At 56.1% G+C, this 13587-nt stretch overlaps 2 protein-coding genes across 3 annotated transcripts in view; both read left to right on the forward strand.

The window, feature by feature from the left end:
- Window positions 1-7746, forward strand: part of CPT1B (carnitine palmitoyltransferase 1B (muscle)) — a 9225-nt gene extending 1479 nt beyond the window's left edge. The window contains exons 2-19 of one of the 2 annotated variants that reach the window (XM_005868229.2): window positions 36-195; window positions 557-696; window positions 1002-1179; window positions 1398-1499; window positions 1655-1792; window positions 1888-1965; window positions 3015-3122; window positions 3195-3279; window positions 3856-4069; window positions 4453-4638; window positions 4709-4814; window positions 4903-5019; window positions 5304-5468; window positions 5545-5679; window positions 5779-5931; window positions 6388-6501; window positions 6987-7079; window positions 7215-7746. In XM_005868229.2, coding sequence (XP_005868291.1) covers window positions 55-195; window positions 557-696; window positions 1002-1179; window positions 1398-1499; window positions 1655-1792; window positions 1888-1965; window positions 3015-3122; window positions 3195-3279; window positions 3856-4069; window positions 4453-4638; window positions 4709-4814; window positions 4903-5019; window positions 5304-5468; window positions 5545-5679; window positions 5779-5931; window positions 6388-6501; window positions 6987-7079; window positions 7215-7298 — 2337 coding nt within the window. In that variant the 5' untranslated portion in view covers window positions 36-54 and the 3' untranslated portion in view covers window positions 7299-7746. Of the gene's footprint in view, window positions 1-7; window positions 196-556; window positions 697-1001; window positions 1180-1397; window positions 1500-1654; window positions 1793-1887; window positions 1966-3014; window positions 3123-3194; window positions 3280-3855; window positions 4070-4452; window positions 4639-4708; window positions 4815-4902; window positions 5020-5303; window positions 5469-5544; window positions 5680-5778; window positions 5932-6387; window positions 6502-6986; window positions 7080-7214 lie in introns of both variants that reach the window. The other variant, XM_014541208.1, reaches the window with a different exon arrangement.
- A 5599-nt stretch (window positions 7747-13345) lies between these two features.
- The window catches only part of SYCE3 (synaptonemal complex central element protein 3), a 7665-nt gene continuing 7423 nt past the window's right edge, over window positions 13346-13587 (forward strand). The window contains exon 1 of the mRNA XM_005868230.2: window positions 13346-13412. The gene's annotated coding sequence lies outside the window, so the exon portion shown is untranslated. The remainder of the gene's footprint in view (window positions 13413-13587) is intronic.

Below are 13587 nucleotides of genomic sequence, written 5' to 3' on the forward strand. Positions count from 1 at the left end.
TGAGCCCACCCGAACACCTTTCTGCTCCCTCCCAGGTGCCACCCAACCCCCAGGATGGCGGAAGCGCACCAGGCTGTGGCCTTCCAGTTCACTGTGACCCCAGATGGGTTCGACTTCCGGCTCAGTCGGGAGGCGCTGAAACACCTCTACCTGACTGAGATCAACGCCTGGAAGAAACGCCTGATTCGCATCAAGGTGCGCCCAGGTGGTCTCCTGGCCTATTCCTGCCAGCAGGTGCAGAACAGAGCCTTGTAGAGGCGGGGCCAGGTGTCAGCTGCTGCTCTATTGTCAAGGTCCTCCACCCCAAGCTTGGCTGGCAGTTCTGCTGAGGAACAGGCTCTAGCAGTGCAGAAACCAGAGGTGTGCTCAAGGTGTGGAGGGGAGACAGGTGTGCAAGAAGTGGCATCAGGCGCTGAGTAACTGGGTGCTGCAGGTATGGGGGTGTGGAGGAGGGGAAAACCAGGCGTGAAGTAGTAAGAACACAGCAGGTGACCAAAGGAGAAAACCCAGGCGAAGACCAGGACCTCACAGGTGCTTGCTTGTTTCTGCTCCACAGAATGGCATCCTTAGGGGTGTGTATCCTGGCAGCCCTACCAGCTGGCTGGCTGTCGTCATGGCAACAGTGGGTTCTTCCTACTGCAATGTGGACATCTCCAACGGGCTGGTCTATTACATCCAGAAACACCTCCCCGAGAGGTGAGGAACAGGGCCACAAAAGAGGCTGGGTGAGCCTCAAAGCCAGGGTTCCTCAGCTGGGCAGGCACAGGGCAATAGCCACTAGAGGCTGTAGGAGCAGCCCTCCCCTGGGCCACCATCATCTCAGTCCCTAGTCCGTGTGTGTGTGTGTGTGTGTGTGTGTGTTGCACTTAGTTGTGAGTGTGCCCAGGAAGGTGCCTCCCCCGAAATGGTTCACAGCGGTGGAGGGTGCAGGGTTAGAATTCCCCTGAGGCTGGCCTCCGTGCACCCCCTGTAGCCCTTTCCCCTCTCCCCTCCTCCGACAGGTATGTCCCCTACCAGACCCCACAGACACGGGCACTGGTCAGCATGGCCATCTTCTCCACGGGGGTCTGGATCGTGGGCATCTTCTTCTTCCGCCAAACCCTGAAGCTGCTGCTCTCCTACCATGGGTGGATGTTTGAGATGCATGGCCAGACCAGCCGCAGCACCAAAGTCTGGGCGGTGAGCAGAAGTGGTGGAGGGCTTCAGGCATCTGGTCTGAGACCTGGGCGCCCCCTTTGGGGTCCTGAGCTGGAGGGGACAGGCAGGGGGCACCGGTGCCTGCACGTGGGTTTGTCCTAGTTCTGAGAGCTTGGGACTCAGCTCCTCAGGTGTTGGCTAGTTTGTTTCCATTCTGTCCCCTGGTTCCCAGCCCAACACACTCTGCTCTGCACCCCCAGGCCTGTGTCCGCCTTCTGTCCAGTGGGCGGCCCATGCTGTACAGCTTTCAGACGTCCCTGCCCAAGCTTCCCGTGCCCAGCGTGCAAGCCACCATTCAACGGGTAAGGGCCTGTGTCAGGCATCATGGTGGGCAGGGTAGGCTGGACTCGGATTTGTCCCCTTCAAAGAGTGGATTTGGGGCTGGGTCAGAACAGGGTTGGGACAGAAGCAGCCACTGCTGTCTGGCCCCCACACTGACAGTAACCTGGCTCGATAGTATCTGGAGTCTGTGCGGCCCTTGTTGGATGACAAGAAGTATCAGCGCATGGAGATACTAGCCAAGGAATTCCAGGACAAGACTGCCCCCAGGCTGCAGAAGTACCTGGTACTCAAGTCGTGGTGGGCAACTAACTATGTGAGTCCCCTTCTGGGCTTACCCTCACCCCCTTCATATCCTGGCTGCCTGCACCCTGCTCTCTACCCCAGCCCTAACCTCGCACCCACCCGCAGGTGAGTGACTGGTGGGAAGAATACATCTACCTTCGAGGCAGGAATCCCCTCATGGTGAACAGCAACTATTATGCGATGGTAAGAGGTAGCCACGTGTCCTGAGCCCTGGTGGCCCTTTCCACAGACAAGGGGGGATTCTGGGGTGAGGCCTGAAGGAAAGGGAAGATGGGGGAGGCCCTCGGAGAATAGTCAGGAAGCAACTGAGGGGCGATGGGATACTGAGGGTCTGGAGAATCCAGTAGCCCCTCGCAGGGTCCCTCGGGCTCACTTCGCTGTCCAGCCCAGGCGCCGTCACTTCCTTCCTGGGTTCCCTCAGTGGCCTCCTGGCCATGGTGCCATTACCAGGGAGTCCCTTGGACAGGCTTGCGTGGCATCTGTGGATCCAGAGCTGCTGCTCTCAGCACTTGGGAGGCCACATTGGCCCCTATGTTGCATGACTGGCCCTTGTCCCACCCCAGCACCGGCCTGTGCACAGCACAGATCACACAGCCGTGTGCCCTCAGTGGTCTCCCACTGTCCAGAGCTCACTTTCTAAAAATATGTTTTTATTGGTTTTAGAGAGGAAGGGAGAGGGAGAGACAGATAGAAACTTAGATGAGAGAGAAACATCAACATCAATAGGCTGCCTCCTGCACACCCGCTTCTGGGAATCGAGCCCGCAACCCATGCCCTGACCAGGAATCAAACCTGTGACCTCTTGGTGAATGGGATGATGCTCAACCGCTGAGCCACACAGGCTAGGCCACAGCTCGTTCTGAGTCGCATGCTGTCCTTCCCTTCCTCCCCACACCTGTCCTCCCAGAAACTCACACACAACTCATCTGTACCTGAGGTTTTAAGCTGTTTATTTTTTGTTTTGTTTTGTTTTTAGTGGTGGGAACCCCTTTCTCAAGGCAAACTAAACAAAACACAAGCAAATAGGTTATGGAAAGCAGCTCAGGTCAGAGCTGGGGCCGAGGAGTGACGGGGTCAGGTGGGCATCCCATCTTTGGCAGGCTCACCTGACAGTGAGCACAGGACGGACTGGGGAAAAGGGACAGATCCCTCAGGCCACGAGCAGGGAAACCAGGTGGCACCGCGCACCTGTCACGCTGCCCCTGCCCTGCAGCCTCGGCTCTCTCTCGCAGGACTTTGTGCTCATCAAGAACACGGACGTGCAGGCTGCCCGCCTGGGAAACATCGTTCACGCCATGATCACATACCGCCGCAAGCTGGACCGCGAGGACATCAAGCCTGTGAGTTGCGTTGGGGTCGAGGGCGGAAGGGAGAGGAGGCCCTGTCTTAGCCATGCTGTGCCTCCCGCCTAGGTGATGGCACTGGGCATCGTGCCCATGTGCTCCAACCAGATGGAGAGGATGTTCAACACCACGCGGATCCCGGGCAAGGAGACAGGTATGGCCACAGCGTCTGTGGTGAGGCCGTCAGGGAGAGCAGAGCCCCTTCCCTCCCGGCTATGGGCCGCCACGGCTAGGTCCTGCCACCTGCTTGTCACCAGCACCCCCGCTGTCTCGGGGTGTAACTGTCAAGATGGCCAGTTTTTTTACCAAAACGAGCCGCCTGCTGCTTACAGGCATGACGCCGGTGCTGGGACCCCGAGTCCCCGCTGCGGGGCTCCCGTGCAGGGCAGGCCTCCTGAGTGAGGAGCACCCGAAGGGGTGCTGCTGCCCTTGACTGACAGGGAGGGCAGCTCGCGGGGTTCGGCGGGGACAGGAGCAGCAGCCTGCGCTTCTGACACTGGGAGTCTGTGTTGTTTCCTCTTCTGTGAAATGCCTCTGAGGACTGTTGTTGGCATAAACGAAAAGCATGGGAGCAGCCAGCACAGGCCCTGGTGGAGGGAGGGAGGGAGGCCCAGACAGAGGCCTGGCTCAGCAGGAGCCACATGGGCCACGGAAGGCTCATGGCGGGTGGGCCCCACCCAGGGCTGCCGGCAGGGAGGTGCTCCCTGCCCACGCCCTGGCTCTGTCACAGACGTGCTGCAGCACTTCAACGAAAGCAGGCACGTGGCCGTCTACCACAAGGGCCGCTTTTTCAAGGTGTGGCTCTACGAGGGCTCCAACCTGCTCAAGGGCTCCAACCTGCTCAAGCCCCGGGACCTGGAGCTGCAGTTCCAGAGGATCCTGGATGACCCCTCCCCGCCCCAGCCCGGGGAGGAGCGGCTGGCGGCCCTCACTGCCGGCGGAAGGTATCCCAGTGGCATGTCTTCCTGGGGAGAGGGGCTTGGCTCAGCCACAGCCAGGTCCGGGGCGGGCGGTACCCTGTCTGTGGCCTGAGTGGCCCCACCCCAGGACTTGGAGCCAGAGGCATGACCGAGGAAGAGGCGCGCCAGGCACAGCATCCTCTGTGCAAACTGCGCCCGCAGTGGTGAGGGCATTGGTGGCAATGGCAGCGGCGTGGCTGCCATAACCTCTAACTGGGGGGCAGCGAGGGGGTTGCATAGGGGGCAGGGACACCTTCTGGGACAGCCTGGCAGCCCACCATGCTCAGCTCCAGGTCCAGCCAGGTCCTGGGTGGTGCCCTCGTCCTTGGCCCGACTGGCCCTGTACTCACCCTGCTCTCACACCCCAGAGTGGAGTGGGCACAGGCGCGCCAGACCTTCTTCAGCTCCGGCAAGAACAGGGCTGCTCTGGATGCCATTGAGCGCGCCGCCTTCTTTGTGGTCTTGGATGAGGAGTCTCACAGCTATGACCCCGACAACGAGGCCAGCCTCAGTCTCTACGGCAAGGCCCTGCTGCACGGCAACTGCTACAACAGGTACAGCCCCTTCCCGCTGCCACCAAGCCTCCCCCAGCCTCTGTCATCACCGCATCTGCTGTTCCCGCAGGTGGTTCGACAAGTCCTTCACCCTTGTGGCCTTCAAGAATGCCCAGTTGGGCCTCAACACGGAACACTCGTGGGCAGACGCCCCTGTCATGGGGCACCTCTGGGAGGTAACAGGCCAGAGAGGAGTCCTGTGGGGCAGGCTGTGGGGGAGAGCGGGGGACGAGGACGGCTCTGAGCCCGACCTTCTCCCTGCAGTTTGCTCTGGGCACTGACATCTTCCACCTGGGCTACACGGAGACTGGGCACTGCGTGGGCAAACCAAACCTCACACTGACGCCGCCTCAGCGGCTGCAGTGGGACATTCCTGAGCGGGTGCGTAGGCCCAGAAGGGATGGGGACAGGCATGGGAGAGTGACAAGTACCTGGATGCTCTGCGGCCCCCTCCCCTCCAGCCCAGCCCCGGTGGGTGTGGCAGAGCTCTCCAGTCCAGATTGGCCACAGGGTGAACGGACATCCGGGGCCAGTGGTGGTTAGAGAAGCTGTGAGGGATGAGCCTGGTGTTCACGGGGCACGTGTCAGTACCTCTCAACCCCCGAAGGTGTTGAGAGCCCTGAGACCGCCCAGCACAGCCTCCTGACCCTCCTGTGTCTCCGCAGTGCCAGGCGGCCATTGAGAGCTCCTACCAGGTGGCCAAGGCGCTGGCCGACGACGTGGAGCTGTACTGCTTCCAGTTCTTCCCCTTCGGCAAAGGCCTCATCAAGAAGTGCCGGACCAGTCCCGATGCCTTCGTGCAGATCGCCCTGCAGCTGGCTCACTTCCGGGTAGGGGCCCTCGGGCTGGCACCGTGCAGGCAGCGCCGGGCTCAACCTGCTAGGCTCACCCCTCCGTGTTTCCCAGGACAAGGGCAAGTTCTGCCTGACCTATGAAGCTTCGATGACCAGACTGTTCCGGGAAGGACGGACCGAGACTGTTCGTTCCTGCACCAACGAGTCCACGGCCTTCGTCAAGGCCATGGTGCAGGGGTCCCACACGGTGAGCCCCCCTGGCCACACAGTGAGGTGACACCCCCCACCTCTGCCTCATGCTGCCTAGAGGATCAGGGCTGCTCACTGCTTCCCTTCTGCCCCTCAGAAAGCAGACCTCCAGAATCTCTTCCGGAAAGCCTCAGAGAAGCACCAGAACTTGTACCGCCTGGCCATGACGGGGGCTGGCATCGACAGGCACCTCTTCTGCCTGTACGTGGTCTCCAAGTACCTGGGGGTCAGCTCCCCTTTCCTGGCTGAGGTCAGTTCTGTTGATGGGTGTGTCCCCTGTCCCCAAGGCCTCCTGGAGGGCTGGGCCAGGCTTCCCGTCCCACACCTCCCAGGCCTGTGGTCCTGGCACTGAGCATGGAGTTGGTGTTGTTGTGAGGGGGATGGACAGACAAACGTGTAGCATGTCAGGGGTGACGGGTGCCCCTGAGGAAAGTGAAGAAGCCTGGGGGAATCAAGCTGGCAGCACGTTCCTGTGGAAGGGACTTCCAGCGTCCAGACAGCGGGAGGGGAGGGCGGAGCTGATGGAGGAACAGGTGGAGGAGGGGAGGCAGAGGGGCGGGTGGGGCAGCGGTCAGGGAGGTCCTGCACCGTGTTCCTCCTGCTTTCTCAGCCAGGACAGTGCCTGGCTCCTGCAGGTGCTCAGACACCACCTGTCAGCAGGTGTGCACTGAGCACAGGTCTCTAAGGCTGCAGCCTCCCGTTGCAGGTGCTCTCTGAACCCTGGCGCCTCTCCACCAGCCAGACTGCTCAATTCCAGATTGGCATGTTTGACCCCAAAAAGTACCCCAATCATCTGGGCGCTGGTGGCGGCTTTGGCCCGGTAAGTGACTTTGAAGGGGGATGAGTAGATAGGACGGGGCCCAGGGGTTTCAGTGGGGATTGCAGGGCCTCAAGGTCAGACCAGATCAGGAACACAGCCGTGGCCCTGCCCTGCGTGGAAACAGGTGCCTGAGACCCCTCTGGAGCAGGTCCGAGCCAGGCCGGCTTCCCTTCTGCGTACAGCTCTCCACTGAGACGCTCACTGGGCTAGTCAGTCAGGGTTCCAGAGACACCCCCGGAGTGAGGCGGTGACCTGGAGCCTCTTGAGGGAAGCTGAGATCCTGGATGGGGGGTTGGGGGAGGGAGGGGAAGCTCTTTGGTTTTCACACTGTTTCCTAAGTGTGGTCCTGACCTCAGGAAAAGTGAAAATGCAGCATCTGGTGTGGGGCCCCTCCTGGGAATCTTGTGGGGATTCCCAGGCAGCCTCAGCTCGGCCTCGGATGCTCCAGTCTAGCTTACCTCTTCTTCATCCGGGTGCTGCCTCAGGTGGCGGATGACGGCTATGGGGTTTCCTACATGATCGCGGGTGAGAACACCATCTTCTTCCACATCTCCAGCAAGTTCTCCAGCTCAGAGACGGTGAGTCTCCTGCTCCCACTCAGCCCTGAGGAGGGGGCACCACCCTGGGCCCTGCCTGGCTAGGGAGAGTCCTCTTTGGTGGGGACAGAGGGCAGGGACTCGCCTGGAGCTGGGTCTGAGTCTTGGCTCCCACAGAACGCCCAGCGCTTTGGGAACCACATCCGCCAAGCTCTGCTGGACATCGCTGATCTTTTCAAAGTGTCCAAGGCTGACAGCTGAGGGCTGGGGAAGTGCCAGCTGCCCTTCCGTCCCCACGTGTGGAGGAGTGGGCCTGTGGTCAGCTTGCAGGCCCCGGGTGGCCATGCACAGAGGCCCAGGCTCCAAGGACAGCTCTGGCAGCGGCGTTCCCCAGGCAGACACTGCTCCCTGAGGACCCACCGGGTGGAGGTGGGGTTGGTTGGAGCAGGGAGGGACTTTTGATTTTTTCTTGCTAGATACTAATAAAGATAAGGCTGTGGGATCCTCCCTGAGCCCTTAGGTTCCTGTGTTTTGTTTGGGAACTAGGAGGCTCTCCCCTGCCCCAGCTCAGGCCAGAGAGGTGGCAAGGGAGGGGCTGAGGCTGGGAGACTGAACGGCTTTGACCTGCTTGGAAATGTGTGTCTCTGCTGAGGTCACTGTCCACACCCTCTATGTGCACTTGGAATAAATTATGGCTTCAGAACTTTCACCTGTTCCCTGAGTTCACTTCTGTTTGTCTGCTGGGGAGTGGGGCCGCCTGCTTCCTCTGCACAGGCGTGCCTCCACAACCCTCTGCACCCCTCTGACTTCGAGCACAGCCCCGTGGGGCCTCGGCCTCCCCTCGGTGCTGCAGCCAGGCCTGAGGTCAGGGGTCAGGGGGTCATGCCCATGAGGCACACAGGATAGTCTGCAGCAACATATGCGGCTTCCCTCAGGTCAGCTTCTCTATTAAATCAACATTAAAAATAAACAAAAAATAATTTTTATGGAAAGTACAAGTAGCCCTGGCTGGGTGGCTCCGTTGGTTAGGATGTTGTCCCAGGACAGCAAGGTTACGGGTTGGATCTCTGGTCAGGGGACATATAAGAAGCCACCAATGAGTGCGTAGATAGATAAGTGGAAAAACAAATTGATGTTTCTCTCTCTCAAAAAATCATAAATTACATAAAAAAGAGCAAGTATAAGTAGGCACTCCATTACTATTGCTGCATGTTGAGTGAATCCAAATGTCAGCACTCTGTAGGTGCTAAAAACCCACAGTGAATTAGGTATAGTCCTGGGCCTTCTCTGATGAACCCAGTGTCTCTGGAACACCCGCCACCAACTTGGCTCTGTGCTGGGGATTCAGTGGTGAACAGGGCACCACCTACCCCCGTGGAATTCACCGCTAGGTGAGGCAGGCATGGGTCAGGGGATGGAGTGGATGGCAGGGAGACCAGGGGGCTTTTGGAATAATCCATGTAGCAGGTGCTTGCTGAGTACCAGTGTGCTAGGCACTGAGCTACAGCAGTGAGCAAAATACAGAGAGTACCCCTCCCTGTGGGGCTTAGTCTAGTAAGGAGACAGGCAGTCACCAAGAAGGATAAGTTACATAGCAAGTCAGAGAGTAATAAGTGCTAAAGAGAAAAGTAAGTAAGGGGATGGGAGCAATGGGGGAGGGGGACAAGTGGCAAAGGCAAGGAGATGAGGGCACGAGCCATGTAGGTACTGAGGGCAGAGATTCCTAGCTGCGGGGACAGCAGGAGCCAGGGCTCCCAGGTGGGTGGTGCCTGCTACAATAGAGAGGCAATACTGGAGGCTGTGGCTGGGGTGGAGTGGGGAGGGAAGAGCAGGAGGGGACAGGTGGAGTGGGCAATCAAGGGGCTCGTAGGCTAGACTCTAGCTTCCTTGAATGATGGGGGAAGCCGCTGCGGTTAGAGCAGAGGTGACATAATCAGTCCTAAATTTTAATGGGAATTTCTCTGGCTAATGGGGATATTAGAACAAAGTGGGGTGCAGTAAGGATAAGAAGCAAGGACTCTCAGAGGGTACTGCTCATGGTGGCGGCAGAGTTGGGAGAAATGACAGAACTCAAACGAACTGAGGATCAGGAAGCCAAGACCATCAAAGGTAAGACTGATAAATCTGATAGGGTGACATTGAAGATAATTCATGTTTTCTTTTTTGGGTAATTGGATGATTAAATGAGGTTTCTTTAAATGTTGAATTTGACATGTCTATAAGAAATATTGGCTCGGTGGATAGAGCATCGGCCTTCGGACTGAAGGGCACCAGGTTCGATTCCGGTCAAGGGCATGTACCTTGGTTTCGGGCACATCCCCAGTAGGGGGTGTGCAGGAGGCAGCTGATGGATGTTTCTCTCTCATTGATGTTTCTCTCTATCCTTCCTTCCTCTCTGTAAAAAATCAATAAAAAAATATATTTTTAAAAAAGAAATATTCATGGATTCTTGGAAAATAAAGTAAAAGCTAAGGAAATCACCCTGGCCAGTTTTTCCCAGTGGTTAGAGCGTTGGCCCAAAGACTAAAGGGTCTCTCGATTCCTGGTTAAGGGCATGTACCTCGGTTGCAGGTTTGATCCCAATCCCGGTCCCTCACATCAATGTTTCCCCCCTCTCTTTCTCTCTCTCTTCCTCTTCCTTCCCTTTTATTTTTCTCTCTAAAAATCAATGGAAAAAATATCCTCAGGTTAGGATTAAAAATAAAATATTTTAAAAAGCTAAGATCAATGAACAAATGGGACTACATCAAAATAAAAAGCTTCTGCACAGCAAAAGAAACCATCAACAAAACAACAAGAAAACCCACTGCGTGGGAAAACATATTTGCCAATGTCATATCTGATAAGGGCCTAATCTCCAAAATTTATAGGGAACTCATACAACTTAACAAAAGGAAGATAAACAATCCAATCAAAAAATGGGCAAAGGACCTAAATAGACACCTTTCAAAAGAGGACATTCAGAAAGCCAAGAGACATATGAAAACATGCTCAAAGTCACTAATCATCCGAGAGATGCAAATCAAAACAACAATGAGGTACCATCTCACACCTGTCAGAATGGCTATCATCAACAAATCAACAAACGACAAGTGCTGGAGAGGATGTGGAGAAAAAGGAACACTTGTGCACTGCTGGTGGGAATGCAGACTGGTGCAGCCACTATGGAAGACAGTATGGAGTTTCCTCAAAAAACAAAACATGGAACTCCCATTTGACCCTGTGATCCCACTTCTAGGAATATATCCCAAGAAACCAGAAACACCAATCAGAAAGGATATGTGCACCCATATGTTCATAGCAGCACAATTCACCATAGCTAAGATCTGGAAACAGCCTAAGTGCCCATCAGTAGATGAATGGATTAGAAAACTGTGGTACATCTACACGATGGAATACTATGCTGCTGTAAAAAAGAAGGAACTCTTACAATTTGCAACGGCATGGATGGAGCTGGAGAGCATTATGCTAAGTGAAATAAGCCAGTCAATGAAGGAAAAATACCACATGATCTCACTCATTCATGGATAATAAAGACCATTACAAACTTTTGAACAATAATAGATACAGAGGCAGAGCTGCCTCAAACTGATTGTCAAACTGCAGTGGGAAGGCCAGAGAGGGTTGGGGGGCAGAAGGGAGGGGAGTAAGAGATCAACCGAAGGACTTGTATGCATGCATATAAGCATAACTAATGGACATAAGACACTGGGGGGTAAGGGAGGGCAGGGGACTATCAAGGGCGGGGTGGGGGGGGAAGGACACATATGTAATACCCTTTGTAATACTTATTATAATATTTTTTTAAAAAAGAATAAAAAAAAAAGATATAGACATACAATGAAATTGCATACAGCAAAAAAAAAATAAAAAAAATAAAAAAAAAAAAAGCTAAGATCTAGGCTCCTGATAACAGCTTTGAAGGAAGTTAAAACCCTGAAAGCGCATGGGAGGACCCCAGGGCAGTGGCTCCTAACCTCTTGGGAGTCTCCCTGAGAGGTTTATAAAAGTACACCTGTGCTCACAAAATGTTACCTTCCATAGCAGAGCTTTGTTCCCAGACCTCTGCCTCTCCGGTGCCTGTGTAACCTACCCTGGGGAAGTGTCCATTTGGGTGGGCTTCTGGGCACATCAGCTTGCCCAGCCCTGGGAGAGCAGCAGTGAGCAGAGTTTTTATCAGCTGGCTTTTAATTAATGTTAAAATTCAGCCAAAGTTATCTGACCTGTTCTGGGTTAAAATACGAGAAACCACTGTGCACAACTAGGGTATAAACCTCTGGTGAGCACCCATCAGACCCAAACAAGCTCCTTGTGCCCCATGGTTTTGCAGATCTGTACTAGTTAAGGCTAGTCACAACAGATACACCCTGAAATCTCAATAGAAGTTTAATTCCTGCTCAGTTGGCTGAGACAGACTCTGCTCCAGACATTATTCAAAGGCATGTGCTGACAGAGCCCTCCCTGACTTCCTCAGGTCACTCCCAAGTTGCCTTGGGCTCAACCTCTAGCAGGTATATAGGGCAAGACAGAGGATCACTCATGGGAGGCTTTTATGGACCTGGCCTGGGTGACACAAAGCACTTCCATCTACATCCCTCTAACCAGGACTCACATTGCAAGGGAGGCTGGGAAATACAGTCTAGCTGCGTGCCCGGGATATAAAGGAAACATTTGGTGAACAGTTACCAGTTTCAGAAGCACAAGGGCATGGGCAGATCACACTGGCATCTCTGGGTGTCCTGAGAGCCCATCCTGGGCCTGGGTTCTACAGGGTGTTTGAGACAGTCCACCTCCCTCTGCTGGGCAGGGTACTCCAGGCCCCTCACATCCCAGCCCAACTGATCTCTGAGCCTCCCCTGTGACTCCCCAAGAACCCTGAGCCCAACATACTCTCCACTAAAGTTGGCCTTTCCTTCACTGAACCGTCTGCCCGGAATCCTGTGCCCTTCCTCAGCCTGGTAAACGTCTCCTCCTGAAGCCGCCTTCATTGCGTTATTCCTGATTCATGTTTTTCTGGGCAGTCTAAGCAAGTATGCAGGGTGGCTCACAGGTGGGAAGGGACAGGAAGGTGGCAGCTTGAGGAGGGTGTATGGCCCAGGCAGCAGACTCCTCAATAGATAGGCAAGGACTCATTCTGTGCCCAGGCGATCTAGCTCAACTCTAGTTGTTTTTTCTGCTCTGCAATCAGTCTGCTAAGGATCGGAATTCCTGAGAGAAAACTCAGTGGGTCCCAGTTTAGGAATTTCAAACACAAGCTGTTTACGAGGTTAACAATCTTCCAAATGGGCTTCTCTCCCCCACTTCCCCATCTCAGCCAGTGGCATCGCCCTCTAACCAGTAACCAATTCCTTCCTTCCTTCTGAACTTGCCACATTACAAACCGTCAAGTGTACTTTCTAAATGGCTTTACTTCCTTCCACCGTGACCACCACCTGCCCTGTCCACATCTCCATCATTACTCATCCAAACATCAGCAACAGCCAACTCCCTCTCTGGCCTCCCTCCAGCGGCCAGAGAGGCCTCTTCGCCATGTCACCGCTCCGCCTACCACCCTTCTAAGGTGTCCATCCCCGTCTAAAGACTGAGCTCCTGGACTGGCTTACAGAGGCCCCAGCAGTCTCTCTGGCCTCCTCCCGACCACAGCCCTGTGCGCAGCCTCTCGAAGGGCAGGCAGGGCCTCTCTCTCCCCGGTCCCTGCTTGGTGGTTTGCGCTCCCACCGCCTGGAGGCCAGCGGCACCTCGCAGACCTGGTTTGGAAGCTTTGCTCTCTCAGCTGCAACTAGTACCTGGGCCCTGCCTGCCTCATCTCCCCGAGCCTCGGCTTCCTCTTCTGTTAAGACAGATGCAGCAATGACGATGTGGTAGCTGTGAAGACTGTCAATATTCAGGCATCCAGCTATTCGTTGAACAGATGTTTATTAGCGCCTGCTGTGCCGAGTGCTGCCCGGACACCGCCGACACAGCGGTCCGGCGAACAGGGCCGCGCACGATCGATCTTACCCTCAAAAAGCCAAGAGGAACGCAACTGTCAGAACAGGGAGCGCCCTCGCCTCGCAGCTCTACCCGCCCCCACCTTAGCCCCTCCTCCACCGGAGCCTGCAAGACTCACGTGCCCGAGGGACCAGCCTCCGGTGGCCCCGCCCCTTCTACTCTGGACACAGCCAATGAGACCTCGAGGCTGGAACTTGGGTGCAGCCATGTGCTGGAGGCCCCGCCCCTTCCTCTCCAGAATATTAGCCAATGAGAACAAGAGGCCAGCTCCGGGGGGCGGGCCTGGTAACGGAAAGGGGCGGGTCTTCCGGAAGCGCCTCCTCAGGCCCCTGGCCCTGGCGTCGGCGGAGCTGACAGAACCTGCGCGCCCTGGCGGAGCAGGAGGTGAGTGGCTCTGACGCCCTTGTGCCGGGCCACCCACCGGACCCCGCAGAACCCCCGCATCAAGGGGCCGTCACCCCTCACCTCCACAGCCCACCCAGTCCCCTCACCCCTCACCCCAGTCTCCTCACCTCACCCCAGTCTCCTCACCTCCCCCCAGTCTCCTCACCCCTCACCC

This window comes from Myotis brandtii, unplaced genomic scaffold (genome assembly GCF_000412655.1).
Source record: "Myotis brandtii unplaced genomic scaffold, ASM41265v1 scaffold2658, whole genome shotgun sequence".
NCBI lineage: Eukaryota > Metazoa > Chordata > Mammalia > Chiroptera > Vespertilionidae > Myotis > Myotis brandtii.